Below are 25,495 nucleotides of genomic sequence, written 5' to 3' on the forward strand. Positions count from 1 at the left end.
TGGGTAGCTTTCAAAAGGGATTGGTCAGGTTCAAGAGGGAGGAGGCTACCAGTGGCTACTACTATTGTGGACTATGTGCCTCCTCCTTTTCTGGAGGCAGCATGTCTGCAGGCACCAGTCGCTGAGGCACTTGAGCTGGTGAAGGCCTTGCAGCCATCCTGCCTGAGGGATCATGGGGACACCTGGTTTGCCACCAAACAAAGCTGGACAAAGTGGACCTTTGGTCTGATCCAGCATGGCTTTTGTTACGCTCTGAGGACTGTTTTTATTCCAGGTGTGCCTGGCAGTAAGCCACCCCCCCCCCCCTTCTTTTCTCCCCAAATGGGGGGCCCTTTCTCCCCCCCCCCCCCCCCCCCCAGGTGAGGATTCTCTACAGCCAAATGTCTGTCTGTTGAGATGGAAGGAATTGAAATCAATAGTGAAAACTTAATGGGAGCAGAGAAGCTGGATCAAGGGGTAAAATCAAGTAGACTTGTGGAACCTGAACTAGACAGGAGATGTTCTCTTCTTACTTCACCCTCAAGTGTTCATACACCCAGGGACTCCTGCTGGCCTGACACTGGCAAAGCATCACTGAGTAGGGCAGGGCAGAAGAGCAGATGGAGTATGGGGGGGGGTAGCTAATGTGGGAGGGAGTGGTGTGCATTCTAGTTTTGAAGGGAAGGGGGCAGAGACGGTGGCAGGAGAGCCAGCAAATGGGGCAGCTCGACTGCTGCCTCATTACTGAGAGCCAGCCCCTTCTTTGATGGTTTTCTTGTTGCGCTAGGTGGCAGGATAGGGCCCCAGACTTCTGAGAGCCACAGGTCTGCTAGCAATTGTTCTATTTTTGTCAGAAATACTAAATGAATTGGTTCAGTGGGCTTGCACAGTCCTCTGCTCCGTGTTTGAAGACAGTCTGCCTGTCCTGACAGGTTATAATGGCTGTCCTAGTGTCCGTTTGGCAGAAATTTTTGAAAGCACTTGTGTTATGTCGTGTCATCAGAATCCTGCACCCTTTAAAGTCATAATAATGTCCTTGGCCATGTTAGTGTGGATATAAAATATTTAATTGGAGCTTGTTTTGTTTTATTTTTATTTCTGTGCTACCCAATAGCCAAAGCTCTCTGCAGGCACTTCAGTTGTTTTTCCTTTAGCTGTAGAATCTTAGGAGGTTAGTTGTTTTATTGTTTCATGTGCTTTTTGTTTCACATTGTATTTTAATCTTTTAAATATTTGTATTGTAATTTATTTATTTATTTATTTATTAAAGCATTTCTGTGCCGCCCCTTGCCGAAGCCTCGGGGCGGCTCACAACACAATAAAATACAATGAAATACAAAAATAACAATATAAAATTAACAGTAATAAATAACAATATAAAAGAAGTCGCCCTGGCCAGGTAAATAAGCAGATATTGTTAACAATTAAAATGACGCTTAAATAAAAAGGTCTTCGCCTGGCGCCGAAAAACTAATAACGACAATGCCAGGCGGACCTCTCTGGGGAGCGCATTCCATAGATTGGGCGCCACCACAGAGAAAGCCCTCCTCCGAGTACTTACCCTCCTAATTTCTTTCACGGAGGGTTCCCGGAGAAGGGCATCTGTTGCTGATCTCAAGGGGCGGGCAGGCATATATGGATGTAAGCGCTCCTTCAGGTAACCAGGACCCAAGCCGTTTAGGGCTTTATAGGTCATCACCAACACCTTGAATTGGGCCCGGACTTCAATGGGAAGCCAGTGAATCTGACAGAGGACTGGAGTCATGTGAACATAACGCCCCGTCCCCGTCAGCAGCCTGGCAGCTCTATTTTGAACCAATTGAAGTATCCGGACCATCTTCAAGGGTAGCCCCACGTAAAGTGTGTTACAGAAGTCAAGGCGGGAAGTCACCAGTGTGTGTGTCACCGTCACCAGACAGTCATACTCCAGGTAGGGGCGCAGCTGATGAATCAGCCGAAGCTGAAGGAAAGCGCTCCTCGCCACTGCTGTCACCTGAGCTTCCAATGAAAGCTCTGGGTCGAGGAGCACTCCCAAGCTGCGGACCTTGTCCCTAAGAGGGAGTGCAACCCCATTCAGGACCTGGTCAAATCCACCCTCACCGAAGCCCGATCCGCCAACCAACAGGACCTCCGTCTTGTCTGGATTGAGCTTCAGTTTATTGGCCCTCATCCAGCCCATTACCTCGGCCAGGCACTGGTTCAGCACAGCCACTGCCTCACCTGGATTGGTGGAAAACAAGAGGTAGAGCTGGGTATCATCAGCATACTGATGATTCCGTAGCCCACACCTCCTGATGACCTCTCCCAGCGGTTTCATGTAGATGTTAAACAGCAAAGGGGACAAAATGGACCCCTGCGGTACTCCATGGCATAGCTGCCATGGTGCAGAGCCACAGTCCCCTAGCACCACCTTCTGGAATCGGCCATTGAGATAGGAGCAGAACCACTGCAAAGCAGTGCCTCCGACCCCCAATCCCGCTAGCCTACCCAGAAGGATACCATGGTTGATGGTATCGAAAGCCGCCAAGAGGTCCAGGAGAACCAACAGGGACGCACTCCCCCTGTCCTTCTCCCTGCACAGGTCATCGTACAGGGCGACCAAGGCAGATTCAGTACCATACCCGGGTCTGAAGCCGGACTGAAATGGGTCCAGATAATCAGTTTCATCCAGGAGTGCTTGGAGTTGTCCCACCACCACCCGCTCTAACACCTTGCCCAGAAACGGGATGTTGGCCACAGGTCTATAATTAGTGGCCATCTCTGGATCCAGTGACGCTTTCTTCAGGACCAGTCGGACTACCGCCTCCTTTAAAGGGGCAGGCACCTGACCCTCCCTCAGAGAAGCGTTAACCACTTCCAAGATCCAGGTCCCAATCCCGTGCTTGGAATTATTTATTAACCAAGACGGGCAAGGGTCCAACAGGCAAGTGGTGGGCCGTACTCGTCCAAGCACCTTGTCCACATCATCGGGCCGCAATAACTGAAATTCATCCAATAATTCTGGACCAGACGGCATCATTGGCGTCTCCCCAGAAACCTCTGATTCATTAGTGGTGTCCAGCTCATGACGAATCTGAGCGATTTTCTCCCTGAAATGCCTGGCAAAGTTGTCACAGCGGGCCTTTGAGGGTGGAACTGGATCTTTCTTAGGACCTGGACGAACCAGGCCTTGCACCACTCGAAAAAGCTCCGCCGGACGGCATTGTGAGGAGGCAATGGAAGCAGAAAAAAATCTCTTTTTCGCCGCCCTCACCGCCACAGCATAGGCCTGATAGTGGGCTCTCAAGTGTGTTCGGTCAGATTCACCCTGTGATCTCCTCCACCTACGCTCTAGCCGTCTCCCAGCCTGCTTCATCGCCCGCAATTCAGGTGTATACCAGGGGGAAGAGTGGGCTCTGCCCGGTGGGAGACGCTTAGGAGCGATCGTGTCCACAGCCCTGGTCATCTCCCCGTTCCACAGTTCGACCAGAGCCTCGACAGGAGCACCCGTCTTGTCAGCCGGAAACTCCCCCAGGGCTTTCAGGAATCCATCCGGATCCATCCGGCTCCGAGGGCGGACCCACACAATCGGATCCGCACCCTTGCAGAGGGAGAGGTCGCTCTCAAGCACAAACCTCACCAGGAAGTGATCTGACCATGACAGGGGAGTCAAGCATAAATTCTTCACCCTCAGACCACCCTCTTCCTGCCCCGTCGAGAAAACTAGGTCCAGAGTGTGTCCACGTTCATGGGTCGGGCCGGAGACATGTTGAGACAGCCCCATGGCCGTCATGGAGGCCATAAAGTCCTGAGCCGCCCCGGTCAGACCAGACTCGGCATGGAGATTGAAGTGCCCCAGGACCAACATCCTGGGGGTCCTCAACACCAGGTCCGAGATGGTCTCCGTCAGCTCAGGTAGGGAGACTGTTGGGCAGAAGGGTGCACGGTACACCAATTTATATGTTCTGTAGTATTCTAGCTTTTTAACTGCTTGTATTCTGCCTGGAGAACATTAATTATTGGACGGATTAGATATGAAATAAATGATTATTTAAGAGTTTTTTGAGTAAGGAATAAGCTCATGGTAAAATTTCATAGGGTGGGAGGGGACAGCTAATCTAAGCCTGGGTCTAAGCCTAACACATACCCATTTCCTTACGTAGGGTAATGTGTCTAATGATTCTTTCCTTCTTGACTAGTATGCCCCAAGTGGAAGGAATACATTGAACTACATATATTATGGATCATTTTGACAGTAAAAGAAAAACCAGTGTGTTGCTTATTAAAAGCTGGTCACGCTGGCATCCGTGCAGTGCAGCATTGCTGACTGACCATGCTTACACATGGAATGGCATGTGATCAGAAATACTTGCCTACATTTGGCTGGAAAGAGAGGAAGTTTTCTTGTCAAGATGATACCATACATCCTGTTCCCTATAAATCTTTCAGAATTCTGTTTTCCACTCTCTTGCAAATACCCTAACATTGCTTCTGTGTTTGTTTTTAAAAACTCATTTAAGCATAATTTGTGATGGATTGGATCTGCATTGCCTTTCAAAAAACTTTTCTTTGGGAGAAGTAAGACCTGAACATATCCAGAGCTTGCTTAATGTCTCTAAGGGTCACTCAGCTTAATATTTATTTTGTTATACCCATCTCAATCTGTCACTGTGCATTTAAAATAACATCCATAGAATGACTAACAATTGCAACAAGATACTTTTTTTCCCTTCTGAGTACTATTCAATAGTTTCCTTTGTCTTTCAAGTCCCTTGGCAAAAATATCTCATTTCCCTTTGTTTAATCTTTGCACTCTGTTGGAATCAAAACTACCCTTTCAGCTCCAAGGCATTGGCAATATTTTAATCTACTAATCAGGCAGACTAATAGTGAATAGAAAACAGCTGTGAATAATGAGGAAATACGTTTTGAGATAGCTTTAAGATTTGACGTTTATTCCCATGACAAAACCAAGAAGATTTAAACATTTTAAGTTCAATCTGTATTCATAGTGCTGTTAAGATGTTCACAGAGGTTGTGCCTTTGTACAATTTTATGAGCTTTTGGGTTTTAGCAGCTCACATAAGTTCTCAGACAGACTAGTGAATGTATACAGTCTGTCAGAAACAAATCTGGGTTTTAGTTCTTGATTTTTATTTAATGGAAATGCTTAGTCCTCTCCTAGCTCAAGTATTGCATTACGTAAAGAAGCTATCCCTCCTCAATGTGTGCTCACGCTCCTCTCTCTCTCTCTCTCACTCTCTCTCTCATTCCTTATTGTTTCCACACACAAAGCTCTCTCTCAGCTTTGTCAGGTCCCCAACACAGAGGAGTACCCCAGACTCTGCTCCATGTATCCAGTCAGGTTCTTGGAGGATCTTTGCTCTGCCTGCCCCAGCCCTTTAATATTGTCTCTCCCTCCAGCCTATCATCCCCATGTGACAGGCGTGTTCTTGGCAGTGAAGCAGCTGGCTTCTGCTGTGCTGCCTCTCTTCAATTCATTGCTTTTCCCTTCCTTTTCCCCTAGAGAAACTCCCACACACACTACAATTCATAATATATTTTCCTAAATTAGTAAGCCACATTGATTTACACTAGGACTTTAGTGAATTAACTAAGATATCAGCTTTTTTGTTTTATCTGTGTATTCTGATGAGAGAGTGGAATCTGAGCATCTATCACTGCCACTCCACCCACAAAAAGTCAGGTTCTGCTGTGATTTTGGCATTTTCCAAATTTTGAAATGACTACTGTGATTTTTTAAAAATGATCACCTCCTTTTCATTCATGGGGGGCTGCCATTATACTGGACAGTACTTGAGTATTTACCAAAGCCTCCAAACACTTGAACACAGTTCTTCCCCTAGCTCATCTTATTTGGTTGGTGCAACATTAATTATCCCTCCAAGGAAAGGACAGTAGTTAAAGCAGGCTTTTTGAAGTATAATTTCCCAGTGTGCCTGACTTGTATTTCTAAACCAGAACTACTAGGAAAAAACTTTTGTTTTACATTTATCTTTCTTTTTCACTTTTAAGTATAAGAATGTGCTGCAAAAAAGTCCAAGAGATTTCCAGAAGGTAGCTGTGCTAGTCCACTTCAGCTAAATCAACACAAGAAATAAATAAATCTGTTGGTCTTGAACTTGCCGCACAATTTTTATTGGTTAGACCCAAAGGCTTAAAGGGAGTGTGAGAAGGGAATCAGAACAATGCAATCCTATGTGTGTCTAAGGGTGCAACCAAATACACTGAAGAATTGGTGAACTGATTTGGAAAAACAAAACTGGGTGAGTGACCATTTCATGCAACTGTTGCTCATTCATTGGTTGGGTCACTTGCTCACAGTTATGGCCAAATTTCTTTTCCCCCCAGTATGGTGTTGTGATTAAGAATGCAGGACTGGCACTCAAGAGCTGGGTTCTAGCCTCCATTTAAACATGGTGCTTATTGAGTGACTCTCTGTCCAACCTTCCCAAAGAATTATTGTGATGATTAGATTGAGGGGAGGAGGGGAATTATGTAAGCCACCCTGGGTTCCTTGAAAGGAAAAAGGTGGGATGTATTATAATCAAATATATATGGAGCCAACTAATGTATTTGTGCCATATTTTCTCTGGTTTCAAGACATGCCCTTTCATTGGACTTTCTGCATGTTCACTACCATTTATGTTATGGTAAATATTGTTACCATAACTATATCTGAAAACAAATTGCTTTAAATTACCTCAGTGAAAATAATTTAATAAACTTAACATACTAAACTGCGTTCATTCGGAATGTTCTTGCTAGTTCTATTGTGAGTGAGCTTATTAGAGGTGAATTTAGAATAATCGTAGGGCATGCCCAATAGTGGAAGAATGAATTTTCTCCACCACACCTTCCCTGCCTTCTCCATGCATGTATAAGCATTTCCAGAATGGGTTTCCAACCTTTATGGGCACATCTGCAGTTCTGAGAGAGTTATGGAAGCCCTCAGTTCCAATAGGGAAGGTGTGCCCATTCACAAAATGGCTAATGTGGTATGTGTGGCATGCTACAAAAAAACTCATTTCACAGAAGCCAGACTTTCACACCACTCATTTTGCTTTCAGCCAGCTCATCCCACTGCTGCATCTAATCTCAGATCAAAGAGCCAAAGAGTATGCACAGGAAAACACAAACCTGTACCTGCCTTGCTCTTCCGCCACAGCTCAATGTGTCATATGTCCTGCCCTCCCCATACTACCTTGGCTGCTCTTTCTCCAGCCCCAGCCCCATCTACTAGTTCTTTGCCCCCAGCATTAACTCAATGTTGCCTGCCTTTCTTAATTCAAATAGTGATACTTCGTCTTGCCGTTCTTTATTCACATAGTGATATTTTGTCTTCAGCCACTGGGGTGTTCTCCCCCTTTCAAACTTATCCAAAGTCCTGTTGCAACCAGTCAGAACAGAGATGGAAATGTGTAACAAAAATAAAAACCATGCAGAAGCAAAAATCAGACACATGGAAACCATTTGGGAGAGGAATCAGCTGTGGAGGGGAGAAAAGATCTTGGTGGCTGTCATTGCTGGAGGGACTTCGGTGCAGTAGGGAAAGAATTTCACTAGACTATCCATGAGCACAAAGTCAAAAACCCATCCAAGAAAATGGATGGGTAGTAGATTCAGAACAGTAAAACAACAACACCAGTCACCACCCACACACCACCCCTAAAGCCAAATGTGTGGGAACATTTGTAGGGAAGAAAGGACAGATAGGAGGGGAGCTTGCCCTTGAATCTGCCAGTTCTTTAAAAAAAAAAAAATTCTCTCCATTCCCACTGATTTTCCCTTGGGCTGGCTTCTAGTCTGGCAGCATGCAGGATAAGATTTAGCGGGGCAGACTGTGCCATTTCCAGTTTGCTCCTGGAAATATCCCTCTCTCCCACATCATTGCATTACTATCATAAATAAAGTGTAACTTTGTCCTTAAATGCTCTATGAAGGGTTGGAAGAAATTGAAGCAGGTGGATCTGTGGGTTACCTGGGAAGCTGTGGAATTTCCCTGTTAAACTTTGGAGTACTACATACTACAACTAGGGATGGTCACCTTTATTATATCTGTGAGCATCTGGACTCTTCTGTTTGGCAACTGTGCTGGCTTAGATACCTTTGTCTGATCCAGTGAAGCAATTTAGTATGTTCTGAAATGCTGGCATTCAGCATTATGTCGCATCTTACCACCTTTGATGCAACTCATTTTGGAATTCTATTCTTGCTGAGAGCATCCATTTTTAATGACATGATTTAATAATAAAGTGAACATAAAGAGTGTGGTTTAAAATGTCTTTCTTCAAACTGTGGTAAATGTTTTGAATATCTTTAATAGATTCAGATGGCTGTTTAGTTAGAAGAGCCTTGAAATATATTAACATAACGCTCCATTGTAGGCTTGCCTCCAGTTCCATCCACCTCAGGAACAAGCTTTGCTGAGTCTTCCGTGAGAGAACGAATGAGAGAGAAACTGAAAGCTGCCCGGGTGAGATTCCACATGCAAAATTGAACTTTCCCTCTGAAGTGATAAAATGTGGTAAAATGCATATTAGGTTGGAAGGACTTGGTTTCTACATACCTAGGAAGAAGTATTCCTTTGTAAATTAAAAGAAAAATACAAAAATAGCCTAATAAGGACCTGTTGCTTTCAGGGTTGCTGACATAGAGAGAAGGAAAAAGTAGAATAGCTTATCTCATTGTCTGGAGAAGGACCTTTTAGTTTTATACTGAATAGCGAAGGGAAGACCTCCTTATTGTGGATATTTTCAAAGGCTATTTGTCATCCAGTAACAGTTATACTAAAAACTCTCTATTATTTTCTATAAGCAGTTCCTTTTTTTTGCAGAATATGTGAGTCTATCAGATTATTCTGTAATTGGGAACAGTTGAGACACAGAAGACTAGAATAAGTTGCAGGGAAAACACACAGAAAAAAAGTACCAGCCTTTGCTGCTTATAGTGAGTGTAAGAGAAGTGAGGGGGCTGGGGTTGGAAAAATTTAATTTAATTAAAACATTTCTATGCTGTCCTATGCAAGGAGCCTCAGGACGGCTTACAAAGATAACAATATAAAATACCAATAACAGTCCACAATAATGCAAAGCTACAATTCATAAGAAAAGAAAAAGCAACTGTATAAAATTGATGTTACTGTTTTTTTTAATTAAAATTATTGATATTGGTTATTTAAAATGGTGATTAAATAAAAAGGTCTTTACCTGGCTCCAGAAAGAGTAGTGCGCCGGCGCCAGGCAGACCTCTCTGGGGAGCATATTCCATAATCTGGGTGCCACCGCAGAGAAGGCCTTCCTCCAGGTGGATACCCTCTATACCTCCTTCAAAGAGGGTTCCTGGAGCAAGGCCTCTGCTGCCGATCTTAAGGGGCATGAGGGCATATGGGGAAGGAGACGTTCCTTCTGGTATCTTGGTCCCAAGCTGTCTAGGGCTTTATAGGTTACAACCAGCACCTTGTATTGGGCTAATCTGGATCCATAAGACTCTCGGGGCAGAACATCTTAATGTGGTCTGCACCCTTCCAGAGGGAAAGATCAGCCCCAAGGTCAAACCTCACAAGGAAGTGATCTGACCATGACAAAGGAGTTAAAGTCAAGTTCCTAACTTCCTCTTCCTGCCCCGTCAAGAAAACCAGGTCCAGAGTGTGACCTCTTTCATGGGTTGGGCCAGTGAAATGTTCAGATAGCCCCTTGGCTGCCATGGAAGCCATGAAGTCCTGAGCTGCCCAGATAGAACAGCCTCGGCATGGAAATTGAAGTCCCTCAGGACCAGCATCTGAGGGTCCTCAATACCAAGTCTGAGATGATCTCTGTCAGCTCAGGCAGGGAGTCTGATGGGCAGGAGGGTGCACGGTACACCAGCAGAATCCTTAATCTATCTCAGTCGCCCAATACCAGGTACAAATTCAAGGCCTGGCCTCGAAGGGACAGGGAGCCCTGTAAGGAAGATTGAGTCTTGGAAAACCAGGGCGACCCCCCCCCCTTCCCTTCCCTCTGGGCAGGGCCAGTGCTGCATCAGGTATCCAGGCGGGCAAAGCTGGATGAGGGGAACATCTCCCCCTTCCTCCACCAAAGTCTCCATGATACATGCCAGGTCGGCCCCCTCATGAGGGATGTTTTATTATGGACCAACCTGGCGTTCAGTAGCAGCACCATCAGGCCCAGGGGCCGGTTGATATTGCTACCAGAAACCTTCTGGTTGGGGGAATAACCAGAAGAGGGGAGAGATATAAGACATTGGTCCCTCCTTCTGTACTGACTTGTTAGACCCCAACGCCATATCTTCCCCTGCCCATTACCACCCCAATGGTGGCACCCACTCACTCCCCAGGCACTCCCATCCAGAGTTAAGACCTTAAAATAATAAAATACAGTTGCAAAAAAACCCAACAAAACCCCAACACTTGGGTGGAGATATTGAGCCCTCTAGCTCTGTATATATATGCCAGCAAATTTGGAAAACTCAACAGTGGTCACAGGATTGGAAAAGGTCGGTTTACATTCCAGTACCAAAAAGGGCAATGCCAAAGAATGCTCAAACTACCATACCATTGCACTCATTTCACATGCAAGCAAAGTTTTGCTCAAAATCCTACAAGCTAGGTTCCAGCAGTACGTGGTCCAAAAACTACCAGAAAAAGCTAGGGAGTTCCAGAAAAACATCTACTTCTGCTTCATTGACTATGCTAAAACCTTTGATTGTGTGGATCACAACAAATTGTGGCAAGTTGTTAAAGAGATGGGAGTACCAGACCATCTTATTTGTCTCTTGAGAAACCTATATGCGGGTCAAGAAGCAACAGTGAGAACTGGACACGGAAGCACTGATTGGTTCAAAACTGAGAAAGGAGTTCGGCAAGGCTGTATACTGTTGCCCGGCCTATTTAACTTATGTGCAGAGCACATCATGAGAAAGGCGGGGCTAGATGAATCACAAGTTGGAATTAAGATTGCTGGGAGAAATATCAACAACCTCAGATATGCAGATGATACCACTCTAATGGCAGAAAGTGAAGAGGAACTAAAGAGCCTCTTGATGTGGGTGAACGAGGAGAGCACAAAAGTTGACTTGAAACTCAACATTAAGAAAACTAAGGTCACGGCATCCGATCCTCTTACTTCCAGACAAATAGATGGGGAAGAAATGGAGGTAGTGACAGATTTTATTTTCCTGGGCTCCAAGATCACCACAGACGGGGACTACAGCCAAGAAATTAAAAGACACTTGCTCCTTAGGAGGAAAGCTATGGCAAATCTAGACAGCATACTAAAAAGCAGAGACATCACCCTGCTGACAAAAGTGTGTATCGTCAAGGCTATGGTTTTCCCAATTGCAATGTATGGCTGTGAAAGTTGGACCATAAGGAAGGCTGAGCACCACAGAGTTGAGGCCTTTGAATTGTGTTGCTGGAGGAGACTCCTGCGAGTCCCTTGGACCGCAAGGTGATCAAACCGGTCAGTCCTAGAGGAGATCAACCCTGACTGCTCTTTAGAAGGTCAGATCCTGAAGATGAAACTCAAATACTTTGGCCACCTAATGAGAAGGAAGGACTCCCTGGAGAAGAGCCTAATGCTGGGAACAATTGAGTGCAAAAGATGAAGGGGATGGCAGGGGATGAGGTGGCTAGATGGAGTCACTGAAGCGGTCGGTATGAGCTTAAGTGGACTCTGGGGGATGGTGGAGGACAGGACGGCCTGGAGGAATGCTGTCCATGGGGTCACAATGGATTGGACATGACTTCACGACCAACAACAACAACAAGCTCTATATAGCCCAGCAAGGGGAGTCCTCATGGGAGACAGGACTGTAAAAAGGTGTAGTTTATTTCTGCCATCTCCTGAGAATGGTACTATACAGTTCCTGTCCCAGACTGGTTGGAACCCTGAGCAAGAACTTTCCAAAGTGGTAGGGATACACTGCAGTAGTTCATTCCGAGTTCAGTTTAATTGCCATAACTTTGCTTTTCTCCCTAAATGTCATACTGACATGTCTTTTCTTTTGGCATATCCATTAATACATCACTCCATAACTCCACATATTTTCTAGTGGAGAATTTGGTCGAATAGCTAATTTAATCTCCATTTGCAATTATGGTATTCCTTAGAGGAAATCACTTATTTTTACACTGAGCTACTGACCTGGCTTGCAGTATATGACTGCATTGCATCATGGGTTAATTTATCTATAGGAATTGTCAAAACATGCTGGGTGCCTGGAGTGCAATTTTTGCATGGCATCTGCAGATGGTGTGTCATGTTATGTCAACCCAGGTGGCAAGGATTGTTTGAGGGTCGGCCCTTTGAATAACCTGAAAACATACCATAGGTTATTTAAGGATTATCTGGCTGTCACAGCATAATGCCACCTGTGTACACATGGCATGCCAAACCATGGCATCCTGTAGGCACCATACAGAAATGGCTCCTGGAGAAGCCTTTGAGGATAAAGTAAGCTAAGGTTAGCTGTTGTGTTTTGCAAACCAAGCCTTTTTTTCATGTCAGTGTAATGTGAACTGGCTCCTTGGGCCTCAGGGAGCAAGGAGAGGATTAACTCTGTAACAAATAAAATATTATACATGGAGGTGCCAGCACGACAGGAATCTGGCAGCCAAGGTCTTGGGAGGCATCTTCCTCCCTATGTGGTGTATACTGGGAGATACCAGAAATTATGGTCTAGAGGATGCTGGAGATAACAGCAACAACTGGTTAATGTCTGGCACCTGGAGTAAATGATTGGCTGGAAGATGGGCCATCACCCCAGGGGTCAGTTGACTAGATGGAGGGCAAATAAAGGCTGGTGAGGAAAGAGGATCTTTGTTCTTCTGTCAGGAGGTTTTGTTCTGCTTGCAGTGAAGCCCTGTGCATCTAGATCTTGCAGAAAGTAATTTCTGGCTAAGGATAGGGTTAGCTTTGTTATTTTCTAGCCCAACAAATTCCTGGTAGTTGGGGTTCCTTGGTTGTCTGTGAACTGTATTGCTGTTGCTGTCCAGCTTCCCCAGCTTCCCCTCTTCTCCTATTTTACCATTTTTATGCCTTTTAGATTGTATGTTTTAGTACCCTCCACCTGTATATTTTATCCTTTTAAATGAACTAATTTATTCCCCAAGCTTGGGCTGTTGTGTACTTTACTCCAGGATCATAGAACTACTGGACATAATTTTGTCCAATTGGCCAGGGGAACTGGGAATCCCTGACAGCTTTCCATTAGAGTCACCAAGTTAGAAAGCTGAAAGAGATGGGGTGAAATCTTGAAGCCAGGAGCTGAGCATACTGGAGAACCACCTGGACAGAAACCCAGGCTGTCCTCCTTGCTCCATTCCAGTAGCAGCTCCCAGTGTGGTTTATTGGGTTATGAGCTAATAAAATGTGACATATAAATTAAAAACTAAGATTCTGTTTTGTTTTTTGTTTGTTTTTTGTTTGTTCTTAGTTTAAAGCAAAAAATGATTTATTGCAAGAAGCCTTAGGTCCTCGTCCAAGATCTCGGAAAACTCTTAAAGAGAAGAAAGCACAAATTCAACTGGATAATGAGGTGATTAAAACATATGAATTCCTTCACTGTTTCTCATTACATCAGAACATTTCACAATTGTTTGATACCTGGATGGTTAATTTAATTTTTTTTAATTTTTTAACTGTATTCACTGGCTTAAATAGGGAAGGAACCCCTCTGTCAAAAATCAGCTGGAAGGGGAGGCAAAAGCTATCCCCAGCCAAGGACCCTGGGGGCAATAGGCTCTTTGGTGGGAGGTGGACTTTGCCCCTGCCTCTAGCCAATTTCATAAGGAGGCTTTTTCTGATAAGTTGCTCCATTCAGTTGCATGGGTGTGAGTGAAGTAGGAGAGAGAAGGAAGAGACAAGGACAGAGAGAAGTGGACCAGAGGGGAGCAGAGAGACCAAAAAGGTGGGGGCAGAACAAGAAGGAGGGAGAAGAGACAGATGGAAGAAAGGCTGGTGGGATTTGGGGTATGGTGAGAGAAGAGAGAATGCAACAGAGTGGGACACAGAGGGGTGCACATTCTTGCACATGCAGTCAAAAAGATAAAAGATAATTGTTCCCAACAGTGTTTATGATACAGTACCAAGTTTGTGATGGTGCCCAGGGTTCTTTTCAAAATACTGAATCTACTGGGAGTATCTGTGGTGGGGAGTGTCACAGTTAAAGGAATGATGCAATGGAAGGTTTGTCCTTGGGTGTAGTTTATTTATTTATTTTATTTATTTAAAACATTTCTATGCCGCCCCATCGCAATAAAGCCTCAGGGCGGCTCATAAAACATCAATAAATAACAATACAATAAAACCCCAATACAATAAAACCCCAGTGCAATAAAGCTTCAGTGCATTCTCGGCTAAAAAATTAAAAAAAAACCTAGTTAAATCAATAAATTCACAATTAAAATAAGTTTTAAATAAAAAGGTCTTAGCCTGGCGCCGAAAAACAAATAATGACGGAGCCAGGCGCACCTCTCTGGGGAGCGCATTCCATAAATGGGGCGCCACCGCAAAGAAAGCCCTCCTCCGGGTACTCACCCTCCTGATGTCATTCACAGATGGTTCCCGGAGAAGTGCATCTGCTGCTGACCTCAAGGGGCTGGAGGGCATATATGGGAGCAAGCGTTCCTTTAGGTATCCAGGGCCCAAGCCGTTTAGGGCTTTATAGGTCATAACCAACACCTTGAATCGGGCCCAGACTTCAATCGGGAGCCAGTGGAGCTGACGGAGAACTGGGGTCTTCCACCTTGCCAGTGTCTGAGAACTTATCCAAAGAATGCTGTCCTCTGGGAGACTAAGAGAGGAAAGGTTGTCCCAGACCAAGCCAGGGGCAGGAAACACCTTACCCAGACCCAGCATAGACTTTTCCAGGGTGCAGAGCTGCCTCAGGCATGTCTCTGCGGGCTTGCATCTGGGTCTAATACATGGTCCATTGCAGCCCACTAATTTTCTTGATCTCCAGCCTCACATCTCATTGAAGTCTGCCAGAATCCATTATAAAGGCAGAGATCTCCAGTTTATATGGCTTAGAGCCCTCCTTTTATTCTTAACCTTTCTAGAGAGATCCATTTTTAATGTTAACTTTATATATGATTATGTCAAATATGTTGATCTCACATTTGCTTTCTCTGGGGCATATTATCCTGTTATTACAATGCATACCTTATGTGCTTTATTATTTACTCTAAATGCCTTTTCTGTTATTGTTTTAAATCAATTATATAATGTTGATCTGTGTCATTTAACTTATTTCTATCTTGCATGTACAGGTAGACTCGGTTTTCATAGATTCCCTATGACATTTTTGTAGCTCTTAATTTTATTGCAATTCAGTATTCTTTTTGTTGGTTTATCCTTTTTGCTAACAAATACATTGTATACTTCTGATGTAACATGATTCTGTTTTTCATTTTCCTATAGAAACTTGTCATTTGCCACATTTTTCTACAGGCCTGCTGTTCCTCCTCAGTCAAAACATCCTAGTTTTTCCTGTAGTTCAATTGTGTATCTGTTGTTTTCTGTGCATACACATGCACCCCCATGCACGTTTTATCTAATCTCTCAGCATTACCGCTGCGGGAGGCTTAATTTTAAGCGGAATCAGCCCTGAACATGTGGGGTGCCTTTTATCATGTGGGGTGCCTTTTATCATTTAATCCATTTCTCACAGCACTGACTAACCACAACCCACCCAATTCTAGAGGCAAACAGTCTTGCATTACAAATTCTCAGCATGCTTTAGAAGCCGCACACTAGAGTTGTATAGGAGGGAAGAGATTGTTAACTGATACACACTGCTAAAAAATGAAGCAAGAACCCATTCATAAAAGGTCACATACTCTTTCATTCAAAGGTTTAGAAGAAGAGCCGTCCCAAGCCATCCCTACTGCATCTGTTTCTTAATAGAATAGTTTTCCTTATTCCAGCCTCCCAGAGTCTCAGGATTCCTCGTTTGTAATTAATCAAGGCTACCTGCCACTCCCTCAGTTCTTCAAAATGGCTGAAGCCAGAGAGAAGGAATGAAAGAGAATGAAAAACAGAGCAAATCTGGTTGCCGGGTTAGGGCTGGTTTAATTTAAAGTGCTGGTTTTGACTTTTGAAGTCCTAAACAACCTCAGCCATGGTATCTAATGGACTGTTGCTTTCTGTATGAATCTTCCTGTCCATTGAGATCCTTTGTAGGCTCTGGTAGCCATTGAGATGCATATTGTTTAGGGCCTTATTCTGAGCGTATCCACTTGCAAGTTACTGAACTCTCCTACTCGGCATCAGGGCAGGCAATTCCATTGTGTAGACATGATTATCTGCTCCTCATGCTCTCTCCTTTTCCCTTGCCCATGAAGAGTTAACTGCTGGGATGAGGATGGTCTTACTGGACACTTGAAGAGAGAAAATGGTGATGGGTCCCTTCCATCTTTCCTCAGGGCAGGTCACAACTCACAATCTGGAGCCTAAGTAATGCAATAAACTGGCTTCAGTTTGGAGTCAAGATCAAAATTACTAGAAATTTGGAAGCAATGGAGGGAAACAGAAATTTGGAAGATAATTGAAGTCATACTTCTTTTTTTAAATACCTTTACAAATCTAAAATGCTTGGGGTTTTTTCCCCCATTTTTTCATTTCTTTTCCAGTATGGTCCCCTCCAGTACTTTGGACTTTAACTCCCACCAGTCTCAGTCAGCATGGTCAATGGTCAAGAATTCTGGGTGTCTTAAAGCATCTGAAAGGCACTACATTGGGCAAGGCTACATCAGGAACATTAACCAACCTTTTTGTAGCTTAGTTTGCTCGTAATCTTATTGTTATATTTTAAAACTTTAAAAGCAAACTATAGATTGAATAAACTATATTTTAAATTTTAATATGCTAAAATGATTTATGAGCAAACCAAATTATATATGTGTGAGGTTTTTATCATATGTATGGTCAGAGGGAACTTGAGCAAATAGTCCCTATAACATCTGAATCATCTTAGAAGATAGAAGCATCAAGAAAAAGTGAGACCAAGGAAGACTGGTATGCAGCATTTATGGAACTTCCTAAACTGTTTCTGTTTGTGGGTGGAGCTCAGGGAAATCTATTTCATTTAGAACTCTTTTAGCATTCTCAATTTATTATTTCAAGAATGACACTTTTGTAAATTGCTTCACTTTGTAAATATTTTTTCTTACTGAATATCCATTTTTGACTAATTTCGAAAGATTCTCTAATGGTAGCATCACAATAATTGTTATGCTAAAGGAAACAGGTTTTTCCGTTTCTTTTAGGTAGAAGGATTTTATTCTCGTAGCAGCAATTAACAGATTTTATAGCTGAAGACCTAATTGAGAACTTTATTAAAAACGGAGGCAGTGAGTTCTATAGATCCAAGATTCTAACTTAATTTTAAACAATAAAGATACATAGATGGGATAACCCACATGCTGTTCCATTACATCTGGTGGCACTGGCGGAATAACCTATAATGTTTCTTTCTCATTAGGTTTTAGATTTGAGCAACATGAATTAGAATTACAGTGACATCAGACCAGAACAAGCTGAGAAACACATGATTCTGTAGAACAAAGCCCAGACTGTTAATAATGCACATTTTCTTTTCATAGTATGAAATGGTAACTTACATGTTAGAAAACTGAGCATGACTTAGAGCATCCCTAAATAATTAGCAGTAAAGGAGACATTAAATGAATAATTTTAATAAGGAATTGAAGAAAAGTTGCTGGAAATCTTACAGAGGGATAAAAAATTTTCCCCTGTGGTTTCATTATTTCCAGACATTTTGAATTTCTGGTCATTTTTTAAAATATTTGCCACTGCATAATTTTCAGAAATCATTTGACATGACTAAAGACTGGTTAACAACATATAAACCCCTTGACCAAAATTTTAAAAGAAAATATTTCATAATCAAAGCTGTTAATTTTTCCCTATTTTGGGGGGGAAACATTAGTTGGAATACAATGACGGGGAACAGGATTTTTTTTAACTATTTCTGGACGTTCATATTCGTAATTTGGTGCATGGTTGGTCACCTGTTTGCCCTTTCTGACACTCTGGCCAAGCTGTCCTTTGCTGATAGAAAAGAGTGTGTATGTCTGTGTATTTTCTCAAAAATATTATATGATATTTAATCAAAGCATTTTTATCCTACTTGTCAGCCAAAAGGTTCACAGAGCCCCTTAAAAGAATAATTAGTACCTGCTGTCAGACTTACAATCTAATATATTTATATCTTTCACATGGGAACTGTCTTGCCTCTAAAAATGCCTAATATACAGCCTGAGTCAAAGTTTAAGGGTATGTCAGTGGTATTAAATAAATTAAATCATCATCATCATCATCATCATCATTATTTTTGTATGTGCAGATAGGAGAAAGTGCATTAAGTGTAATGCAAGAGAATGAACACAAGGTATCAACTAGAGTGAAGTACCATGATTCTGTCAGAAAAGTCAAGCAAAAATTAAAGGTGAGGGCTGACCTTTAGTCAGGACTGCTTGTCTTTATGGATTGTTTGTATGGCTTTCTTGTATGTGTAACCTGTGGATCATCATGATGAGATTATGAATTTCATATAGTAAGCAAATCATGCACTACTTTAATATCAAATAATATGAGTATAATTGATAATTGCAGTGTACATACATATGACTGATTCAGCCAGTTCTTCATTCAGATTTAGCTTTCCACTAAGGCACAGGTAGAGGTTGACATTGGGAAATACATAAACCAGCAGCAGGGGGATTGTGGAGGGTGTAGCAGCTGTTCTGACAGGCCCAGTCCTGTTGTTAGTAAAAACAGCTTATTCTTCTCTTCCATCTTTCTTTATAAAAAGTCCTCTCATTTAGACTGCTATTGGGTATACTTCAAAAACATGGGCATCCAATTTTTATTCAGGCCATAATCGCTACATAACTTATAAAGGTAACTTAGAATGCAACCCTATATGTCTGAATTAAAAAAAAAATCTTCCCAGCATTCCTAAGTCAGGATGCTGGTGTGCATGTTCAAGTCAATATTCTATGTTTTTAACTTGACACCTCCATGGCTGTTTTCAAAAGTAACATTGTTCTATCACACCCAATCCAAGATGAATTAGCAGAGTAAAAGTGGCTTTGTTTATTCTGGCTGTAAGAATAAGGAGCCCAAGTTCCATCCCTGCATTCATTTTTAAGATGCCTAGCTTGAGTGAGGTTTCTCAGATGCTGTGTATGATTTATTCCCATCATCATCATCATCATCATCATCATCAGCAGCAGCAGCAGCAGCATCCCTTTCATTAAAAATGATGGATACTAACTTTGATTTCAGTTGTATCCGTTTCATTTTCCTAAGGGGCATCCTTTGACCGTCTCGACGCTGTCTAGATGTCCATAGCAGACTTAGGAGTCCCAGCTCTGACCTCAGAAACCCGCTGCAAGGTCAGAAGTGGGGCTGTAGAGGCCACCTGGTGAGGAAAGAATTATGCTGCCTGATGCTCTGAGATCATAAAACCAACCTCAGAGGCTGTGTTTGATGGGCAAGAGGGAAGGGAGGAGGGAAGTGAGGTTTGGCCAGAATACAATCTATCCTGGTATTACCTCAGCCTCCAGGAAAACTTGGCCATAGAACCCTTATAGGTAGAAGAAGCATGCAGGCAACCTTCACCTTTGAGCTTTGTCCACCCCTTGATAGGATGCTAAAAATGGTGCTGTTAAAAATATTATGAAAGATGGTTTTAGCTGATTATTTTTATTAATCTATTGCATTGTGAGCCTCATGTCTAATCAAAAAATACTTTTTTCCATTAGGTGCCACTTGGCTATCCTTCTGCTGAAGAAGCCTATAATTTCTTTACTTTCAATTTTGATCATGAACCAGAGACTGTAGGTGATGAAACTCAAAACAAGAGGAAGAGTGTGTTAGATGACAAGGAAGATAAACCTCAGGAACCTACACAGGACCATCAGGAAGAACAAGGAGAAAATGAAATGGTATCAATGAAAATACATGTATCTTCCTATTTAGACAATCTTCTAATGTTAGTTATTTGTACTCGATAGAAAACAAAATAGAAGTGTGGCATCCATATCTGCCTTTTTCTTGCACATTGGATCTCATTGTCAGTCTGGCATAGAATAAGGCATAGAATCAGGTAGAGGGGCAGTTAAACCAAGATTTTGGACCAAATTATGGTTCTTGGTTTAAGTGCATGAAACTGATATTGATCATCCCCATTTACTCCTGTTTTGAAATGAATGCATTTTAATTTTTATACTTTTTACTTTTACTAGTAAAAACATTTACTAAAAGGAATTTACTTGGAAGAAAATAAGTGCTCCTGTGCATCTGTTGAGCTGAATTTCATTCCTGGACAACAGAAAGCAACTGAGGAGGGTTGTCTCCTGTGCATTCCCCTCCCTCTCATAGGCAACTGCTCTGCAGTTAAAAGTCTTTTCTGTGGGTGGGTAGTCAACTGTGATGGGAGTGAGGTCATTGTTTCTGTTGTGATAGGCATCTTTCAGCCTCTGGTGCAGTACACAAATATTCAGGGAGAAAAAAAATGTTTTTAATGCCACATTGGCTTTTATTATTCATTTTATTGTTGTACTTTGGAGGGCTCCTGCTTGAAAGATAACAATAAATAAAAATGATGTTTTATTCAGGCTGCCCTCTTTCATCTTTCAGTCTATAACCTAGGCTGGCTTCATAGGGGGTACACATCCACAGTTCCTTATTGGCTGGCTATTATTATTGCTGGCTATTTGTAGCTTACGTCCATGTACCTAACAGTGCCTTGAGATCAAATGAAGCTTGCTGCTTCATGACTTACTGGGATTCATATCAAAAAACATTTAATATGTGTGCGTGTTTTATTGTCAATTTTTATACTTTAACCCAAAATGCACAATTTTAGGCTTAATCATTCTCTTGACCTTCTGGAAGTCCACTGCCATGGATGAAGATAGTACTGACCTAGATGGACCTGTTAAGGCAGCTTCCTTCATGTAGGTCTGAAATGTGAAAATGTACTCTTTGTGTTGAAGATGCACTAGTTTAATGCACATTGTGTGTGGAAATTATTTGCATTGCCTTTAATATAGTGGCCAAAACAAGGCATTTATTTGTGTATCATTGCAAAATGCATTTTTGTTGACCTAGTACTCTGAAAAGTTTTATAAATATTTGTATGTAAAATATAGGATGAAGAGGAGCATCTTGTTCATGATAAAGAAGATGATGACATTTTTATTCTAGAACAGACAGCTCTTGACTTCCTTGTGGTTAGACCTGCAGAATATGAAAGTTACTCTGGACGGGTGCAGAAAGAAAGAGAAATATTGTTCATTCCCAGCATGCTAAGAGGTAGGTCTAGTGTACTCTTGTGAGTTTTTGTATGAGTTAGATTATTTATGAACTACTTGCAACAGTTCCTTGTTGTGGTTGCAAAACTAAAGTTAAAGTACTGCCTGTTTCAAAATTATTGAATATGAAGTTACTGAGGACATATAACACAGTATATACTAAAATAGTTGTGAACTGCTTTTGCGTGGTGGCCTTGCCAAGAAAGCTAATACTCATGAAGCATCATTTCTTAAACATTACATTTGGACCTTGATCTATCTAGAATATGTGTCAGTAAAGCCTTATTAATTACCATCTTTCAAAAACTAAATGTACCCAAATGAAACCAAAATGTACCTAACTTTCTAAAGCATGAGTCCTCAAACTATGGCCTGTGGGTCGGACACCGCAGAAAACGATCTCCCAGCAAGTCCATAAGCTCTGAGCCAGTGCAGATGGTCTTTGAAACTGAGCAGAGAGCCGGCGCATGTGCCTAATTGTAAAAGCGCAACTGCGCCTGCACCGGCTTTCTCTCCTCCCCGCCCCCCCCCCACCACCACTGCATGCATATACAGAGTGGGAATACGTAGTGGGAAACAGAAGAGAGTTTGGCGGAAGAGAGAGAGAGAGACGAAGACACTAAAAAAGGATTGAAGGTAAGAAAAATATAACTTTTCAAATCTATTTTTAATTAAGTGAGCCACGTCCCTGGGCTGTGGGCCAGGCTGCGGCTTCCTCGCCAAGCCTGGGGGCAGCCGCTCAATGGTGGCGGTGGCTTGCCCATAGAAGGGTGCCCCCAGGCTTGGCGAGGTGGCCGCAGCTTGCGGCGGAGGCCGAGAAGCCACGGCCTTCAATGGACTAGTCGCTGCTGCCGTCAAGTGGCTGCCCCCGGGTTTGGCAGGAGCAGAGCAAACATTTTTTTATTTTTAATTAATTTTTTAAATTAATTTTTAATGTGCAGTGTGCATAGGAATCCATTCATATTTTTTTCAAACTATAGTCCACCCCCAGCAGACTTAGGGACAGTAAACTGTTTAAAAAGTTTGAGGACCCCTGGTCTGAAGCATAGTTATATATACATCACCTGTATCAAATCATGAAAATATGCTCCTAAGTTTCGTTCATATTCAGTCCATGATACGGAATTTATTTTTATTTACTTATTTAAAACTTTTTAATACTGTTGTACATTAAAAATTTTCAGAACATTGTACAATCAGTACAATAATTTAAAACAGAACATAGCACATCAATAACATGTAATGTCAATTAATACTTCTGCAATAATTATAAAGGTTCAAATATAATTGACAACGATTAAACAAATAGTATACATAACACAATAAACAACTAATCCACAGCAAACGCATAATCAAATGAATAAAACCAGTATAAGAATCAGAACATCCTATATTCAGCAGTTAAAATAGTAGGAGAATAAAAGGGTTTAACCTGGTGCCAAAATATATAAAGGGTTGGCACCAGGTGCCCCTCCCTGGGGAGCTAGTTCCATAGTCAAGACACCACAGCCAAGAAGGCCTTTCCCTCATAGCCACCTTCCTTTTAAAGGTGCTGGCTCATGGAGAAGAACCTCTGTATATGACCTTAGGGTCTGAGTAGGTGGACAGAGGAGGAGATATTGCATTAGATATCCAGGCCCTAAGCTGTTTAGGACTTTATACATCAGGGTAAACACCTTAAAACAGACTCAGACTTAATTTGGCAAACACTGCAGTTGATAAAGAACAGGACTTATATGTTGATATCTGCCCATCCCTGTCAACAGAAGGGCTGCCCTATTTCGTACCAACTGAAGTTTCCGGACCATTTTCAAGGACAGCTCCATGTAAAGCACATTTGTTGTTAGTCGCAAAGTCGTGTCCGACCCATCACGACCCCATGGACAACTTTCCTCCAGGCCTTCCTGTCCTCCACCATCCCCTGGAGTCCACTTAAGCTCACTCCAACTGCTTCAGTCACTCCATCTAGCCACCTCATTCTCTGCTGTCCCCTTGTTCTTTTGCCCTCAATTGATCTCCTCTAGGACTGACTGGATTGATCTCCTTGTGGTCCAAGGGACTCGCAGGAGTCTCCTCCAGCACCACAATTCAAAGGCCTCAGTTCTTCGGTGCTCAGCCTTCCTAATTGTCCAATTTTCACAACCATACACTGCAGCTGGGAAAACCATAGCCTTGACTATTCGCACTTTGGTCAACAGGGTGATGTCTCTGCTTTTTAGTATGCTATCTAGATTTGCCATAGCTTTCCTCCCCAGGAGCAAGCGTCTTTTAATTTCTTGGCTGCAGTCCCCATCTGCAGTGATCTTGGAGCCCAGGAAAATAAAATCTACCTCCATTTCTTCCCCATCTATTTGTCAGGAAGTGATAGGACCGGATGCCATGACCTTAGTTTTCTTAATGTTGAGTTTCAAGCCAACTTTTGCACTCTCCTCCTTCACCTGCATCAAGAGGCTCTTTAGTTCCTCTTCACTTTCTGCCATTAGAGTGGAATCATCTGCATATCTGAGGTTGTTGATGTTTCTCCCAGCAATGTTAATTCCAATTTGTGATTCATCTAGCTGCCTTTCTCATGATGTGCTCTGCATATAAGTTAAATAGGCAGGGCGACAGTATACAGTCACAAGTCTACGTCTCATGAGGAAGTGATCCGACCATGGCAAAGGGGTTAACTTCCAGCCCCCCCTTCCAGATCACCATGCAAAAATCAGGTCAGAAATGTGACTTTTTTCATGTGTTGGGCTGGTGACACACTGAGACATCCCCATGGTTCTCATGGCTGCTATGAGATCCTGAGCTGCCCCAGGAAAGCAACCTCAGCATGGAAACTGAGGTCCCCAACAACAGGTCAAAGACCATGTCCATCAGCTCACGTAGGGAGTCTCACGTGCAGCAAGGTGGGCAGTGCACTAGCAGAATCTCTCATCTTTTCCAGTTGCCCATCATCAGGTATAGACACTTAAGACCTTTCTTTAAGTGGACAGGAAGCTGTAAGAGTGGGAGCATATTCCTGTAGACTATGGCTACTCCTCTCCCTGTCTCCCAGGGCAAAGCTGATGCTGTACTGAATACCCAGGTGGGCACAACTGGGAGAAAAAGTCTCCCGTCTGTCCCACCCAGGTCAGGTAGTACCCCTCATCCATAATAAGACTGTGGATGAAGGAGATTTTATTCTCAGCCAACCTGGTGTTCAGTAGCACCACCACCAAGCCTGAGGACAGGCCGGATGGGAGGAGAACCAGAAGATGGGACAGAAGTTAAATATCTAATAGTATGGAAATGCACCATAAGGTATAAAACAGGGTTCTCGGGCTTTCTACTCATTCCTTCCAGCCTGCTCCATTGAAAGAACTGAAAATTTCTAATGACCACCAGCCACAGAATGGCAGTACAGAGTCAGAGAGAGTCACATCATGATGGCAGGTGGAGGTGGTGTTTGGCATAATCAGCTGGTAATTACTGCCTCATTTTCTGTTGGTGTCCACTCGTGCGCGGACATTGCTAGACTCTTTGGCACAAAGATTTAATTGTGGTAAGGAGTTGTATATTTCCACGTTTATTAATACAAGTACAGATAATTGGCTCTGGAGATATCATGATTTGGCCTCCCCGTTATAGTAAGGATTGCTGATTCAGAGGTTCTTATTTGAGGGTGGCAAACATTCAGACTGTGGTCACATTTGGTAATTCTAAGAAATGGTCCTAAGCACCACCACAGAATGGCTGCTGGGGAAGTGCTGCGCAGGGCAAGGGACCTCCCAAAAGGTTGAGTATCTTGCAGAAGTCAGGTGAGGTCTGAGTCCTAACACACTAAGCAGTTAGTTTGAATCCAGTTTTCAGCACCAGTAAAGATCCATTTAAAGCATTTCCAGCTGCCGGTAAGAAAATGTGTAACATCAACATATTTAAGTGGGTGAGGTAGAGCACTTTGGTGAGTGCCAAGAAAGGTGCCCGGTGGAATACCAGTGCCTGCAGCTGCCATGTTTCCTACTCCTTTGCTCTAAATGGAGAGGGTTGTATGCTACTTTGTCGTAAATCTATTGTTTTACTAACAGTAGTTCCCACCTTTGTGCCTCATAAAAAATGTTAATTGTACAAGATTTATTGCATATTTATCTGTGTATTTCTCTCTATCTGATGCTTCTGAGCAGGCCCTCTTAATAGCAGTTATGCAAT

General features: G+C 42.8%; 1 protein-coding gene across 3 annotated transcripts in view; it reads left to right on the plus strand.

Moving 5' to 3' along the window:
- The window catches only part of CC2D2A (coiled-coil and C2 domain containing 2A), an 87,322-nt gene that overhangs the window by 5,149 nt on the left and 56,678 nt on the right, over nt 1-25,495 (plus strand). For 2 of the 3 annotated variants that reach the window (XM_044418350.1, XM_044418351.1), the window contains exons 3-7: nt 8,367-8,455; nt 13,414-13,515; nt 18,346-18,447; nt 19,769-19,951; nt 21,161-21,323. In XM_044418350.1, the coding sequence (XP_044274285.1) occupies nt 8,367-8,455; nt 13,414-13,515; nt 18,346-18,447; nt 19,769-19,951; nt 21,161-21,323 (639 nt within the window). Of the gene's footprint in view, nt 1-8,366; nt 8,456-13,413; nt 13,516-18,345; nt 18,448-19,768; nt 19,952-20,873; nt 20,966-21,160; nt 21,324-25,495 lie in introns of those variants that run through there. The other variant, XM_044418352.1, reaches the window with a different exon arrangement.

This window comes from Varanus komodoensis, unplaced genomic scaffold (assembly GCF_004798865.1).
Source record: "Varanus komodoensis strain SLA01 unplaced genomic scaffold, ASM479886v1 scaffold9, whole genome shotgun sequence".
In the NCBI taxonomy this organism is placed as follows: domain Eukaryota; kingdom Metazoa; phylum Chordata; class Lepidosauria; order Squamata; family Varanidae; genus Varanus; species Varanus komodoensis.